Source organism: Cavia porcellus, unplaced genomic scaffold, assembly GCF_034190915.1.
Source record: "Cavia porcellus strain 051 isolate PalLab524CR breed Dunkin Hartley unplaced genomic scaffold, mCavPor4.1 scaffold_23, whole genome shotgun sequence".
In the NCBI taxonomy this organism is placed as follows: domain Eukaryota; kingdom Metazoa; phylum Chordata; class Mammalia; order Rodentia; family Caviidae; genus Cavia; species Cavia porcellus.
This window is the reverse complement of record NW_026947506.1, coordinates 35,989,430-36,006,696: the sequence shown is the minus strand read 5'-3', so window position 1 is coordinate 36,006,696 and position 17,267 is coordinate 35,989,430. Positions and strand designations below refer to the sequence as shown.

Genomic DNA, 17,267 nt, shown 5'->3' with positions numbered 1-17,267 from the left:
GGATTAAACCTACGGATGCTCTATAAACTGAGTTACACACCTTATTCTTCTCTTTAAAAAAAATACATACATACATATATGTACACATAAATTTTGAGATGGTCTTGCCAAGTTGCCATGGCAGGCCTCAAAATTGGGATCCTCTTGCTTCAGCCTTCAGGAGCTAAGATTACAGGCTTCAGCCACCACATCTGGCTTATCTATAAATATCATGTCTTTTTTTATCCCATAGATTCATTTTGGGAAGGGAGTTGAAGGTGTAAGCTTTCAACTTCTCAATTACTAGACTCGGGAAATGTCTTGGTGACTGAGTCCTTGCAAGTCTGAAAATGTCTATTTGCCCTTCTTCTGAAGTTTAGGTAGGCAGAATTCTCAGTTTTAAGTCATTTTTCCTCAAATCCTGGAAGCGTTTTTCTGCTCTCTTTGATCCAGTTTCCTGATAATGAGCTCATTTCTTCTTAGACAACCTAGTCTTTTCTTCCTGAAAAATTTAATGACTTTCTCTTTACCACAAGTTTTGTGATATTTTATTTAATATATCTATATATAGGTCTTTCCAAAATTTATACTGCTTAGCATTTCGTAAAGCCTACAAATCTGAAGGTTTTATCTTAGTTTTATTCTAAAACAATCCAAGGTTTCCTGAAAATATTTCCTGTGTTCCATTTTAAGTTGTTTCCTTTAAGACTTCAATTGCATGAATTCTGGTTTGCTGAATTCATCTTCTATGCCTTGTAACTCTGTGTAAAATGGCAGAGAGAATTATTACACTCTCTTCCAGGCCTTGAACCCATGCTGAAGCAGCATCCTCTCTGGGGCACGGCCCGGAGTTCACGTGCCATCCCTATTTATTTCCAACATTCTCACAATGCCCCACCTTGGTATCATGGGTAGGGCCCATCCTGCCAATCTCTTTGATGATATTTATAATATGTACAACTATCCCACTTTTAGAGTTTCTTTCCACTGTTTCTAGAAGGCCTGTTTCCTCTTGTTTTGCTTCTGTTTGTCCAGTCTTATGTCTTGTCAGATGGTGCTGTCAGGGGCTGGGAATTTAGCTCAGTGGCATAAGCGCCTGCCTTGCAAGCAGGAAGTCATGAGTTCGATCCCCGGTACCGATAAAAAGGAAAAAGAAAAACAAAACAAAACAAAAAACCAAGCAGATGGTGCTGTCCTCAAGTGTTCGGCAGTGATTGGCTGAGAGTTTATTTCTCTATGTCACTGGCATCTCCTGGATGTCGTCTGTTCTTGTTTCTAATGCAGCCTCCTCTCGTAAGCTGGTGGCGCAGCATGTAGATGGTGGGAGTCATGCCCACTGCTGACCTCTGGAAGTGGGTATGTCTCCTCTTTTGTACTGCCACCACCCGGATGCTGCCTGTCTCCATGGACTAAGGGTTTTCTCTGGCTTCCTTCCCCCACCTAGGGCCCACAGTGCTCTCTGGTACAGTTCAGCACAGCGTGGAGAGTCTCGCAGTCTCCACTGTTGCCCCATTCTCTGCATCTACCTCCTCTGGGCTTCCTGAACCCCGAACGCTGCTCTCCCTTCCCATAGCAGCTCCTTCCTATGTGACCTGGGAATCAGTCCTTCCTCACCTGACCTCATGTATCTTCTTCCTTGCAGAGTCCTCAGTTTCTGCTCCACTAAACCCCTTGTTACAAACTTAAGTATTTTTTCTTTGAAAGGCATTTTAGGACACTGGGACTCTAAAGGGTGGTAGAATGTTGTTAGCCTCCTTAATTTAATGAAACTTTTCCTTTTATTCATAAAACCAAGTGCTACTTCTAGAATCCAAGGAACCTAAACAAACCAAAGCTCCTTTATTAAAATGTTATCACCTCTCTGGTAGCCTGAAAGAATTTACTTTGAGGATATCTTCATGATTCACACTATTACAAGGCTTAGTAAGGATAAGGCAGTAGATACAGTTCTCAATGCATCTGCAGCATATGAGATTATCTGGTATAGCTATAGACTAAATATTTGTGTCCCCTTCAAAAGGTATATATTGAAGCACAAAGCCACAAAGTGACAGTATGCACAATAGGGCCCCTGGGAGTTAGGATTAGGTTAAGTCATTTGAATAGAGCCCCCTAGTTTAAGACTTGTGCCATTTTAGGAAGAGAGACCCTGGAGTGAACATGCTCCACCCTGGCCATGTAAGCATTCAGCAAGAAGGCAACAGTCTGCAAATGGAGAAGGGGCATTCACCAGAACCTGGCTATGCTGGCACTCCAGTGTCAGACAGGCAGTACCCAGATCAATGGGAAAATACGTGTCTGTTGTTTAAGCCTCCACTCAACAGTATTTTGTCATGGCAGCCAGCTGACTAGGGCAAGTGCCATAACCAAGACTATAAACCAAATAATTTTGATAAGTTTCCCAGCAAAAGCCCAGAGGCAGAGTAAGTACGTTCTGCTTTTATTGGGCAGCATAGTTACAGATAAGCCACTGAGAAGAATCAGATGGAAGGAGCCTGTATGTCCATCAGCAGATGAATGAATAAAGAAAATGGGATTTTTACATACACTGGAGTACTATTCTTTGGGGGAAAGATAAATGAGTCATTTCTAGAAAAATGGATACATAATCTTATGTGAAATAAATGAGACACAAAGCTTTAAACATTGATTGGTATCTCCTATATGAGTAACCTAAATTATAAAACACAGAAAAATAAAAAGATAAATAGTAATAAGAAAGTAGATCATTTTTCAGATGGAATGGGAATCAAGAGATGGAAGGACAAAGAAATCAACAGAGGAAGAAGAGATGAAAAAAGTAATTAGTATGTGCTGCATATACGTACCAACTTCACACAAGGAAAGCAAAGTATTCATTAGGGATTGCAAACATGTACTAATAAAAATTAATTTAAAAATGTATCTTTTAGGTGAAGTGGACACAAAACAAAGTCTGCTAAGACATTCACAACAGCGTGATTAAATTCCTACTTCTCTGGACATGACAAGCACATGCCATGGGGATGACTAGACTGGCGGGATTCAGCTTCCTATGATAAACACACTTTTTTTTTTCTTTTTTGGCCCTAGGGATCGAACTCATGACCTTATGCTTGCCAGGCAGGCGCTTAAGCCACTGAGCTAAATCTCCAGCCCCTCAGCTCCTATGAACCAAATCCCAGGCTCCAGCCAGCTCAGCAAGCAGCCATGGCTGCAGGCCTGCATCTTGCAGTCACGTTCCTCATTCAGGACAGCGGGTCCTCAGCTGCCGTGAGCCTCATCCAGCCCAACAGTGAGACAGGAATTAAATGGAACTTTCTACCTCATAAGCTATTGTAAGGACTGAGTATATTAATCAAAGTGCTTCTCTCTGTGCTTCCTGACTAACATGAAATTCTCAATGTTGGCCCTTTTTGTTGTACTTTTGACACATGATGCATATAAAGTAAGATGACAACCAAGAACCAACAGCAAGGACATCCTAAGCATGAGGTGAGTTTGCACCCAAGAACTGTGGTACAGTGGTAGCATCACTTCAAAAAAATTAGTGTTTACTGTACTGTGCATTTCATGAGATTTGAATCTATCTGTGAACTTACTAGTATGCTACTCAGCACTAAAACATGAGTTCCAGTTCCAAAAACATTCAGCACCCTCTATTACTTCCAATGCTTATACCTGCTGATAATTTAACTCAGTAAACTCAACTCTATTACTTCCATTTGACAATTAACATTGGGGTTCAGTGTCAGAAAAATGAGGAAAATGTCAGAAGTGAATGCAGCCCCAGATCACCAGCAATGAATAAGCCAGATCTGCGGTCAGTGCAACTCCCACACCCTTGCCTCTCTTTGATCCCGAGCCTCAGTGCCTGACTCAGGTTTTCTCTTCTCTCTCAAAACGAAACAGCTTTTACAGATTCTGCCAAATCCTTATAGCTCAATCTCAAAAACAAGCAGATTTTGTTGTCAAGTTAATGTCCTAGAAAATTCAACTGGAGGAAAGAACAAAGTAGTAGCTGAAAAAGATTCCTTGTTCTTTCATTCAGTCCCCCTCTTGAGGGCAAAAGGAAAAACATAATCCTCTGGCCAAACATAGTGGCAGACATCTGTAATTCCAGCACTCAGGAGGATTACTGTGAGTTCGAAGCCAGCCTGGGCTACAAAGCAAATTTGAGGCCAGTCTGAACTGCATAGCAAAACTCTGTACTGAAAAGACAAGAAAGAAAGATGGACAGGCAGGCAGACACAGAGAGAAATACAGAGAGACAAAGAAAGGGACACAGACAGACAGACAACTATCTTACTTGGACTATTTAATTCAATCAACATGATGAAATTTATGAACTCTATACCTGGACTCCATTCCCATCCTTAACCACAACTAACAATGTGAGGCCCTATATTGGAACCTTACTCACACGGCAAGATTAGGAGAGAAATGTCAAGCATGGGGTTCCATATCAAGGACTGAACAAGTGCTCCTCACTGCTCCTGTGGGGCCTCATTAAGCAGTTGCATCCACTTGCTTTTTTTTTTATAAAATAGTATCAACTCCATCTTTTTATGAAGTGACCACCTTTGTCAAAAGACAGCCACTAAACTAGATAAATCAGTTGCATGTCAGAAAACTGGAAGTGTGTGCTTACCTTTTTGGGGTCCATGTTGAATTTCTTTCTTCCCATGGCTATTTGCTTGTTCCTCTGTGTAGTCTTGCTATTCATTTGAAATAATGGGAAAATGATTAGCAGGGATTCGCAGAGAGTAGCACCTCCCACAGCCCAGTGAGGCACAGCCCTTCAGCACATTTTCCCCTCCTAACACTCAGCAAGGGAAAAGCACTACTGCACTCTGAAGACTCTCTTCGAAGGTGTGCGGCCGCCTTGGCTTTTTTTTCACATGTGATAACTTGAGATATACTTCTGAAAAAGCTGACGATGAAAACCAGTGACTCTTTTAAAATAAAAGAGGTGGTTCCTTGTGACACGGAAAGGTTATTTCTGAGTAGTTCATTCTGAGTGCCTGTGCTTATTCTCAAATCTACAAAGATAGAACAGGATTTAGAGAAAGTGCAGGATAGGAAGTAACTTCCAGAGAAGCAACCTCTGCCTTTAGAGAGAACAGGAGGGAGGTAAGGACAGGAAAGAACGAACAACTCCAAAGGCCCCCACTTCCCAGTCACCCCTCTTACCCACTATGCTCACCAGTTGGTAAATTCAAGTAGAGGATAAAGACACAGAGCAGAGATTAAAGAAAGGCATAGCCATAAACATTTTACCTCTCCTCCACTGAAGTCAGGTTATCGATCTCTGTCATCACTTCTGCAATTTCGTATTTCAGCCTCTATCAAAAAGAGGATATTGTGTCGTTTTAACCTTCCTCTGCCTAAACTCAGAACTTTCATCTTCCGGGTGCAGGTTTCTTGAGGGATCATCTGATCATTACAGGTCCAGAACCTCAACACAGTTGTAGACAGAGCTAGAGCCTCATTCACACCCAGTACCACTTAGGAGAAACAAAACAATGCGTCCACCTCTCATCAGATACTAAAGAAGAGGGGCACCCTATGCAGAGTCTAGAGTATTTGTGTGTAAAGTTGGGAAGGGACATGTAAGTATCAGAAAGAAAAAAAAAAGATAAAACCACTTAACTGCACCCATTTCCTGCTACCTGGCACAGGCCACCTGCCTTCCCCTCTGCACTGCCTGTTCTTGGGAAACCAGGGGAAACTGAAGCTCAGATTTAGGTGGCATCAAGTTAGCCAGGCAGTCTCGGGGTGATTTCTGTCACTTTGTAAAACATGAAGCACCAAGGACAGGGATTGGGGGAGTGAAATGAAATCTGGGTCCATGGTACTCAGAGATGCCAGAAACAGAGGGGACAGGCTCACCTTTTCCCCTACTGGCTAAGAGACTCCTAGGCACTCTGGGCCTTAGTGTTCTCTCCAACAGAATAATGCAGTCAGAGCCAAATTAAGATTCCATATTCATCAGCGGTATATGATTACTAGTGTACACAATAAAATATATTCTTATTTGTCAGCCAGAGGACTTATTCTGGGTTACAGGATTTTTCCAAGAATGAAGGGTAACTTTAGACTAAAAATGTCCATGAATTATCTTTCAAAGACAAAGAAATTTTTATTCAGAACCCTATTTTTGTATGCCAAGAAATTCAGACTTTAAAAGTGAGTTCCTAGAAAGGAGTTATTGTCTGGGACAAGGTCTGGATCTACAGTGAGTGGTCTGTGAGGCCATATTTATTTTGGCAGTGACAATGACTAAGAAGCTTCTCAAAGAAGAGCCTTGCCCAAGGAAGCCAAGGCCTACTGAATAGTTTTTGTAAAAGTCACAGGCACTCCAGCTCTGAAACTGTGGCTGTATTCATTTATGTCTCCTGTGGAACACCCCACCACCCTGTCCTTTGGGTAAAGTATGCAAATGTGGGAACAATAATGTTTACTCATCTGGGTTTTACTCATCTTTGTCATTCTGCTCCTGCTACCTAGCAGGCACTCAATACATAGCTAAAACCCAATATATTACTATTCATTCAAAGGACATCTGAGTGCCAAAAACGTAATAACCAATATTCCAGATACTCCAATATTATACACAAACAAGGTTGTATCTAAAAAAAATTTTTTTCTGGTGGTAATGAGGGTTGAACCTGGAGCACCTGTACCAAGCTATATCCTCAGCCCTGTATAATTTTTTTAAAAATCTGGACAGAGGCTAGTCCGAGTGCAGTGGTATTTACAACTAATTGATCACAACCAGTTATAGATTTCTTTGTTCTTTCTCTACTCCCACTGCTTTCACTTGACTAGCCTTTAAAAAAAGGAAAAAAAAATCTGGACAGAGCTTACTAAGTCACTAAATTGCCTAGGCTGTGCTTTAGCTTGACATCCTCCACATTAGCCTCTGAGAGGGCCAGGGTTATACAAGTGTCACCACAACCTCCTTTTCTATACGACTGTGGCAGACAAGGTGCTGCAGGCTGCTGCTGCTGCTGCTGCTGTTGTTGTTTAAATCTGCCACTGTGACTCTGGACCCACAAGTCTAGGCTCCGGTTCCACCATTATGACTTCTGTCCAAGCCTGTACTGTCTGGCATGGAGAGTCAAAGCACTATCTCAGATGACTCTTTGCTTTGTTTCTTTGCATAGTTCTTACATACACACACCAAACACCCATTTTTCACATATCCTTGAAGCTCTTAACTATTTCACCCAAAAGCAAAAACTGAAGAGTTTTTTCTTCCTTTTGTCTGTACCTCAATGTCATCAATAAGTTCTTTTTTTCTTCGACGAATGTCCAAAAGTTCTTCTCTCTCTTCTAAGGAGAGGTCTTCAGGGACTGAAACAAAAAAGAAATCAGTTCAGTAACAGCGGCTTTAAAGACTCATCTGGCAATGTCTGATAAGGCTGAAGATGGACGGCAGACTGGCTGGAAGGCTGTATGACAATCTCCTGACCCCTTCTCCTTCCCACTCCTCAGCAAGACCTTTGGTTTATGTCTAGAACATAAAACAGAGGCTAGCACACACCAAATGCAGTTGTTGATGGTGATACCCTACCAAAACTCATGGGTAAGAGAAATACTGACACCTTCCCCAATCTTGCCCTCAGGACTCCAAGATTACAGGGCAGGCCACCATCCTCTCTCCTCTCAAACTGCTACCCAAAGGCAAGAGCTGTGCTCTGCTCCATCCAAACAGTTGCAAGTCCACAAGTACTGACCAAGGGGGCCACAACCAGGGCACAGGCACACCTCACCTAGCAGGGAAACAGCCAGGACATCTTCCTGCTGAACTCAGAGCTCCCAAATGCGCTTGGTCTTTCATCCTCAAATATGGGTGAGCCTCCAACATTTGAGACACACTGAAGCTAAGAAAGGTCAGAGTGGCCACACCTCAGGGAGCAAGAAATGCTGCAGTAAGGAGAATAGTGCTGGACCCCCTCCTCAACCCCATCCCCACTATGACTCCTACAGAACCCCCTGATTCCTTGGTACATATTTAACCAGTAAGTATAAAAAGACATTTTGAGGGGCTGGGGGTTTAGCTCAGCAGCATAAGCGCCTGCCTTGCACGCTGGCAGTCGTGAGTTCGATCCCTGGTACCGATAAAAACGAAAAAGACAAAAAAAAAAAAAAAAAGACATTTTGATCTCATTAAGATGGAGGGGGGGGAGAGAGAAAGAAGCAGGCTGTCAGTGTAAGTGTAACTTGGCATAGCCACTTTGAAAAGTAATTAGGTATTAATATCAAAGATTACACACTGAAATATATATATGAAAAATTCTTCAGCTTCTCTAGCAACGTAACAGGTATACAAAAAAGCACACTATGTAGATTAAAAGTAGAACCTAAATGTTCATTCACAATAGAAGGTATAAAAGTGTGCTGATATATATGCATACAATGGAATTCCAAAAGCAGTGAAAATGCATAAAACAAGCAACAGATGGATATCTCAAGAAAATAACATGGAAATGAATAATTTTTATATAAATCTCAAAAGCAAAAATTAAATATTTGTTACTGCATAATAATTTTATATAAATACAAACATATATCCCAAGAGCCTTGTGCACCAATAAGGTGGGGCTTTCAGAAGGAGACTAGATTTAAAGGAGCTTATAGCTGACTTGCTCTGAGGATTTCCTCAGAAGAGGAGGAGTGAGGGCATGGCCTGGAAGAGTTTATCTCCCTCCTCAGCTTCACCTTTCATTCTCTCTGCTTCCTGTCTAACATACCATGAACAGTTCTCCTTTACCATGCCCTTCTTTCATGCCATTCAGTCTTCAAGATGGCCAACCATGTAAGCACTGAAACTTCTAAAACATTAGCTAAAATAAGTGCCTCCTCATTTAAGCTGGAAATGTCAGGTATTTTGTCTTGGTGGTGAGAAAAGTAACCAAGACAATGTTTAGGTTTAAGTATGTATGACCTATTATACTGATAAATACAAATGTGGGAGTGTTGTCTCCTAGATGGGAATGAAGAGCATGGGATCAGGAAAGGAAGCACAGAGTATTTCAAATTTCTAATTTCCTGCTTCCTGTACCTGATCTAAACTTCACTGAACTCCACATTAGTGATTTTCTTAAGCAATCCACCTGTAATTGCATTACTCAAGAGGCTGAGAGGCAAGAGGATCACATTTTTGAAGTCAGCACAGACTATACAGTAAGGAGGGCCTAGAATACATTGTAAGGTACTGTTGAAAGAAGGAAAGGAAAAGAGAAAGAGAGAAAAGAATATATAAAAAGCAGTCTTCCACACTGAGTGGCTGAGGAAGAAATTCATTTACTAGACTTGACTGGGCTACATGCTTTAACATGTTATTTCAATTAAATTCCCCAAATAACCTGGAGAGAAGTCATTATTTTATAACTGAAGAAACAGGTAGATAGATCTAATGCAGCCAGGCATGGTGGTGGAAGCCTGTAAACTCATCACTTGGGAGATCACAGGTGGACTGCTGTGAGTTTGAGGCCAGTCTGGACTACAAAGTGAGTTCAAACCCAACCTCAACTGCATGGTGAAACCCTGTCTCAAAAATTTTTTAATTAATTAATTAATTAAAACAAAATAAAATAAAGCAAGCAAGTAAGAGATCCATCCAAGGATTTTCCCTAGAGGGAAAATATTTGAAGACATAACTACTGAAATGTCCCAAATTTGACAAAAGAGTTGAAAATACACACCCAAGATGCTTAAGAAAATCCAAATAAGATCCACAAAGCCATGCCACATTCTTTGCACAGGTCTAATTAACAATGTTGTCTGGGACTCAGTTTTGTCTTCTCAAGTACTAGTTTCATTCTAAAGCTGATCTCCTACCTGTGAGAGGCTTTTGGAGTAGCTGAGGCTGTGCATGCCTGTATCTAGGGACACCTTCAAACTTGCTCCCCAAAAGGCCTCATATAGTCTCTCCCTCAATTCTCTGAGGCCCAACCTGGGTTAGGCTTTGACTCATACTAATCAGAGAAGGTAGAAAAAATGTCTACCACACTTAGCACTTAAGAGAAAGACACATTAACATCTAGATCAACAGATGAGGTGAGACCTAGGAGATGATTCCAAAACCAAAGAGAACGGAAAATTTCTAGAGAAAAACCAATGTTAAAGGCCCAGACAGACCCAGTAATATAGTAAACATACAGTTCTAGAATCTTCAAAGCTATTCCTCTTACCACAATGAGAGAGAGCGTGTATTCCAACAAAAACAAGAGTATTTGCTAAAGTGGTCAGCTGACACTTTCCTAGAGAATAAACGCACCTGAAAACTCATTAAGTTTTTCAACATCATTGACTGGGCTCCCAAAAATAGCTTAAGAAAAAAAAAAAAACTTTCTTCTGCCAAGTTCTCCAATGTAAAAGTGTCAAAATAAAAGTCTGAAAGGGTAGAGCTTTACTTAAATCATTTACAGACACCTGTGTTTCTTTAAGGAAAGCCTACTTACAGTCTCTCTCTACCTAAGAATATGAAGGATTGGCCACTAACAGAATAAATGCTTAGAAGGCAAATCTAAACACCAGAATCATTTAACTCTGAAGTTCCTTCCATCAGAAGCTGTGCCACTGAACTGTATCTCTTCCCCGACTTTTTTCCTACAACTGTTTTCTAACACTATTAATTTCCTTTTACTCCTCAATAAAATGAGGAGTAAAACTTTTTTTCTTTCTGACACCCCATTAATTTTAAAATTTTACTTTTTTTAATTCTCTGGTTTCCCACCCCCTCCACCATTTTAAGTATAACTATTACGCTTTATAGAATCACTAGGTAGTAAGTAAAGTTTATGTCACTAGTGTTCAATACTGTTCTGCAGTAGGTGGTGGTAAACTTGTTCCATTTAGTAGTTATTTACTGTAAGTCAACAATAGGTCAATATTTGGTTTGTCTTAGTGTGCATGCTATAATTACAGATCTCTTTTCTAAGATTAAGAGTGATATATTGTTGGTCCTTAGGGTCTGTCAATATCTAGTTTAAGTTTGATGATATTATTGTTGCTGATTTTACTACTATAGCCAAAGTGACAAGGTTATTGTTTTTTTCAGGATATTTTATTGCATCTTGTCATCTTCAAAGTAGCTGCCTCTACTCTTAGACTTGATACTACCAAGCATACCAAATTTGAAAAAAATCAGTCAAGACAAAACAGTGATCTAACAAACTAGATTCAAATAAGATCAGTCAGGGCTGGGGATTTAGTTCAGCAGCATAACCACCTGCCTTGCAAGCAGGCGGTCGTGAGTTTGATCCCCGGTACCCATAAAAGTTAAAAGAAAAAAAAAAGATCAGTCATAGTAAGACAATGTAAGTAATACAGGGCTTCATTTTAACTTAATAGGAAATTAAGAATAGTTACCATAGTATATCCTGCTAGTTTGGGGATAGCTGTCTGTGCTCTCAAATCTAGTTCGAGTAGACAGACTGGAACAGAATAAAATCAAATGAAAGAGAGCAATAAGACTAAGGTGGCTTTTAAATCCTCATAGAGGCACTGGAACAACTAGGCGGATCTGGGGCATCTGCATCACCTCCCCGTTCCCGGCTGTGCTTGGAGGACTGTGGAGTTAGAAGCAAGCAGGCAGGTGCCATCAGTTCCACAGGGCCCACAGCCTGGCATAAGTGCCCCATGCCCTTTCCCCCGAGTCCAGCTAGTTTGGGCCCAGCCAGGGAACCTCACTGCTTCCGAGTACACTGGAGCAGCATGGGAGGTCCAGGGAGCAGGCATCAGCCTCCTCTCTCCAGGCTGTACCTGGCAGACTGTGGAGTGCTAACCAAGCAGGCAGGCACCATCGGTTCCAGAGGCTGGGCTTGAGCCAGCCTGCTCTACCCACAGTGACCCTCTATCAATCCAGGGAACTGGGTGCCAGAGTCCCAGCAGCTGAGCGCACAGAAGACGATTTCCAACAGACCCTGAGGAAGCCTTAGAATAATACTCGAAACACTTGAAACATAGAAATATAGGAAAAAGACAAAACGAAAGACCAAATTACAATCTCAAACCTGCAACCCATCCAAAGAAACCTTAGGAGTGATGTATATAGAAGAAAATATATGCCATACACCTCAAATATGGGACCTCATAGCAACTGAAATAAACAAGCAACTCCAGGAATCTTTAAAGGAATTCAAACTAGAAATAATCTCCCAGGTAAAAGAAGAAATGATAAAAGAAATGAAAGCAATGCTGAATAAATCTAAAGAAAATACAGTTAAAAAATTGGAGGAACTAAACAAAAAGATAAAATTCCTAGATGAGCAATATAAGAAACAAACAGAATACATAAAACAGATGCACAGAGATACATAGGAAATCAAAAATTCCACTGAAAGCTATAAAAACTGCCTCAATGAAAGTGAAGCTAGAATTTCAGACCTTAAAGACAAGATTGCAGCTAGTGAACAGGAAAGGAAAGATCTTTTAAAAATAACAAAGAATCAGGAAATAACAATTCAACAACTGCAAGATGACTCAAAAAAAAAAAAAACAACAACATAAGATTGATACGGATTAATGAAAAAGAAGGGAATGACATAAAGGACTAGAGGATATTTAGATAAGAAATAGCTGAAAATTTCCCAAACATGAGATCGGAAATGGACATCAGGATCAGTGAAGCATACAGAACTCCAAATAGTCATAACCAAAATAAAACTATACCCAGACATATAATAATCACCATCCCAGAAATCCAACATAAGAACAGAATATTAAAAGCTGTCAGAGAGAAAACATAGATCACTTATAAAGGAAAACCTATCAGAATCACAGCACACTTCTTAGCACAAACAATAAAGTCAAGAAGAGCATGAAGTATCGAGATCATAAAGGAAAATGATTTCCAACCTAGACTGATGTACCCTACAAAACTGTCCTTCAAAATTGATGGTGAAATAAGATACTTCCATGACAAAGAACAACTGAAGAACTTCATGATCACCAAGCCAACCCTGAAAAAATATTGAAAGACATTTTAGATACACTTAGGAAAAAAACCACTAAGCAAAGCAGATAATCAAAACAGAACAGAAAGACAAAGATGCAACAGCAGAAAGGTAACATTTCAACAATAAACCAAGACATAACAGTTATAACCATTAATGTAAATGGTCTCAATGCACCAATTAAAAGAAACAGTGGCAGAATGAATCAAGAAACAAAATCCAACCATATGATGGCTACAAGAAACCCATCTAACCCAAAAGGATATTCACAGACTGAAAGTCAAAGGATGGAAAGCAATACTTCATGCAACAGGATCCCAAAAAAAAGCAGAAGTAGATATTCTGTTCGCAAACAATGTGAACTTTAAACCAATAATGATCAGAAGAGACAAAGAAGGTCACTACATACTTGTTAGGGGAAAACTTCAAGAGGAAGAGATAACCATCTTAAATATATATGCACCAAATTCCAGAGCACCCAGTTATGTAAAACAAGTACCAACTGAAATGAAAAATCAAATTATCAGTAACACAATTGTTAACAGGAGACCTTAACACACCATTGACACCAATGGACAAATCAACCAGACAGAAAATCACCAAAGAAATAACAGAACTGAACATACCTCTGAACAAATGGACTTTATAGACATATACAGAGTCTTCCATCCAACAAAATCAGAATACACATTCTTCTCAGCAGTACATGGGTCATTCTCTAAAATAGACCATATATTAGCTCACAGAACATATTTAAATAAATGCAAAAGAGTTAAAATTCTCCCTTGCACGTTATCAGATCATAGCGCTTTGAAACTAGAAATTAATGATAAAAGATACTGCAAATATCCCACAAACACATGGAAACTGAATAACACACTCTTGAGTAATCAGTGGGTCACAGAAGAAATTAAACAATACCTACAAACAAATGAAAACACAAATACAACTTACTGGAATCTGTGGGATGCAATGAAAGCGGTCCTCAGAGGAAAATTTATTACACTGAATTCCCACATCAGCAAAACAGAACGAATACAAATAAATAACCTAATGCTACACCTCAAACATCTAGAAAAAGAAGAGCAAGTCAAGCCCAAAGCCAAAAGAAGAGAGGAAATTATAAAAATCAGAGCAGAAATCAATGCAATAAAGACTAAGAAAACAATCCAAAGAATCAATGAATCAAAGAGTTGCTTCTGTGAAAGAATAAATAAAATTGATAAGCCCCTAGCCAACCTTATTTTTAAAAGGGAAGAAAAAACTCAAATTCATGCAATAAGAAAGAAAAGGTGAAATCACTACAAACTCTATAGAAATACAGAAGATCAACACCTATTTCGAAAACCTCTACTCTCAAAGGTTTGATAACACAGAAGAAATAGACAGATTCTTAGAAACATATGAAGTACCAAAGCTGGGTCAAGAGGAGGTAAAACTGCTGAATAACCCAATTTCTATTAATGAAATTGAAAATGTAATTAAGTCCTTACCTACAAAGAAGAGCCCAGGCCCAGACGAATTCACTGCAGAATTCTACAAGAAATACAAAGAAGACCTAATGCCGACATTCCTCAAACTCTTCAAATTGAAGGGGAAGCAATCCTTCCTAAGACATTTCTGGAAGCAAATATTACTCTAGTACCAAAATATGAAAAAGACCCAACTAAAAAAGAGAACTACAGACCAATCTCCCTAATGAACACAGATGCAAAAATCCTCAATAAAATATTGGCAAACAGGATGCAGCAAATCACCAAGATTATACACCATGACCAAGTGGGATTCATCCCAAGGAGGCAGGTATGGTTCAACATACATAAATCAATAAATGTAATCCATTATATCAATAAAGTGAAAAGAATCACATGACCATTTCTATAGATGCAGAAAAAGCTTTTGATAAGGTTCAACATTCACTCATGATAAGAAATTTACAGAAAATTGGAACAGATGGTCTTTACTCCAATATAATAAAGGCCATCTATGACAAACAAACAGCCAGTATCATACTAAATGGCCAAAAATTGAAGTCCTTTACTATAAAATCAGGCACAAGATAAGAATGTTCTTTATCACAGGGCTGGGGATTTAGCTCAGCAGCATAAGCGCCTGCCTTGCAAGCAGGCAGTCGTGAGTTCGATCCCTGGTACCGATGATTAAAAAAAAAAAAAAGGATACATACAAGAATGTCCTTTATCACTACTCCTATTTAATATAGTACTGGAAATACTAGCCAGAGCAATAAGACAAAAGGGGTAAAGATAAGAAAAGAAGAAGTTAAATTATCATTGTTTGCAGATGACATGATACTCTACATAGAAGACCCCCAAAGCTCCATTGAAAGACTCTTAGATATAATAAATAAATTCAGAAATGTAGCTGGATACAAAATCAATACTCAAAAACCAATAGCATTCCTACACATTAACAACAAAATCACAGAGAGAGAGTAATAAGAAAAGCCACACCCTTCACACTAGCAACCCAAAAAATGAAATATTTAGGAATTACTCTCACGAAAGAAGTGAAAGACCTATACATGGAAAATTATAATACACTGAAAAAAGAAACTGAAGAGGATCTCAGAAAATGGAAAGACATCCCTTGCTCATGGATAGGAAGAATAAATATTGTGAAAATGGCCATTTTCCCAAAACTCTTATACAGATTCAATGCAATCTCAATAAAAATACCATCAACATACCTAAAAGATCTAGAGAAATCACTCCTAAAATTCATCTGGAGTAAGAAGAGACCTAGAAGAACAAAGACAGTTCTAAGGAACAAAGGCAAGGCAGGAGGCATCATAATCCCTGACTTGAAGTTATACTACAAAGCAACCGTAGTAATATCAACATGGTACTGGAATAAAAACAAAGCCACAGATCAATGGAATAGATTAGAAGATACAACCACAACTACAAACACACTCAACCACCTTATCTTTGATAAAGGAGCCAAACAGGTTCACTGGAAGAACAACAGTCTCTTTAATAAATGGTGTTGGAAAAACTGGCTCTCCATATGCTAAAAACTAAAACTAGACCCATGCCTATTACCATGTACTAAATTAAAATCTAAATGGATCAAAGATCTGAATATTAAAACAGAAACACTGTATCTATTAGAAGACAAATTGGTAGAAACCTTGAAGATATAGGGGTAGGTAGAGAATTCATGAACAGGACTCAAACCACACGAGAAATACTTCCCAGAATCAATAACTGGGACCACCTCTTATTAAAAAGTTTCTGCATGTCAAAATAAATCTCCAGCATAGTGAAAAGAAAACCCACAAACTGGGAAAAAAATCTTAGTGAACTCTCCCTCAGACAAAGGACTTCTGTCTAAAACATATAAAGTACTAAAAAAAAATCAGACCCCCAAAATTCAAAGATCCAGTCCAAAAATGGGCATCTGAGATGAATACACACTTCTCAGATGAAGAAATACAAATGGCAAATAAATACATGAAAAAATGTTCATCATCATTACTCATTAGAGAAATGCAAATTAAAACCACACTGAGATTCCATCTCACTCCTGAAAGTATGGCCAGGATCAAGAAAACCACCAACAACAAATGCTGGAGAGGCTGTGGGGAAAAAGGAACTCTCCTCCACTGTTTGTGGGAATGTAGACTGGTGCAACCATTGTGGAGGTCAGTCTGGAGATTTCTCAAAAAGCTGGGATTGGAAGTCCCATTTGTTCCAGCTATCCCACTTCTAGGCATATTCCCAGAAGAACTGAAAGCATCATACCACAGTGATATATGTGCACCCATGTTTATAGCATCACAATTTGTAATAGCCAGATCTTGGAAACAACCTAAGAATCCATCAACTGAGGAATGGATTAAAAAGTTGTGATATTTTTATACACTGGAATACTACTCAGCTATAAAACAAGGATCACATTGAGATATTTTTAAATAAATAGACGCAGCTTGAGACCATACTCATAAGTGAAATAAATCAAACTCACATGTATGAATACCAAATAGTTCCCCTATCGTAAGAAATGATTCAAATATATAAAGTATGTGGTAATCATGATTCCCCATTATGTGGCTTTGAAGCCTTATAAAGTTTTTACTCTTTAATTGGAATAGCTTTATTATGGGCTGTTTGATATTATTGCCTGTGATGATATGAATAGCTATTTTAAAGAAAACAAGACATCATAATAGCTAGTGCTGATTTAATATCATCTTGTTTTGAAGTCCTACCAAACTGTTGTTCTTCTGCCTCAATTGGTTTTATCATGTTGTATCTTACTGAATGTTATTATATGTGAAAGTATAAACAAAAATTTTTATAGGCAAAGGGATAATATAGA

General features: G+C 39.1%; 1 protein-coding gene and 1 pseudogene across 3 annotated transcripts in view; both read right to left on the bottom strand.

Annotated features, from left to right (window-relative positions):
- Nucleotides 1-17,267, bottom strand: part of Cyth3 (cytohesin 3) — a 155,753-nt gene that overhangs the window by 19,100 nt on the left and 119,386 nt on the right. For all 3 annotated transcript variants that reach the window (XM_063234144.1, XM_063234143.1, XM_005003711.4), the window contains exons 2-4: nucleotides 7,235-7,317; nucleotides 5,239-5,303; nucleotides 4,610-4,676 (exon numbers count right to left, since the gene is read on the bottom strand). In XM_063234144.1, the coding sequence (XP_063090214.1) occupies nucleotides 4,610-4,676; nucleotides 5,239-5,276 (105 nt within the window). In that variant the 5' untranslated portion in view covers nucleotides 5,277-5,303; nucleotides 7,235-7,317. The remainder of the gene's footprint in view (nucleotides 1-4,609; nucleotides 4,677-5,238; nucleotides 5,304-7,234; nucleotides 7,318-17,267) is intronic.
- The window catches only part of LOC134472490 (large ribosomal subunit protein uL23-like), an 80,140-nt pseudogene continuing 70,125 nt past the window's right edge, over nucleotides 7,253-17,267 (bottom strand).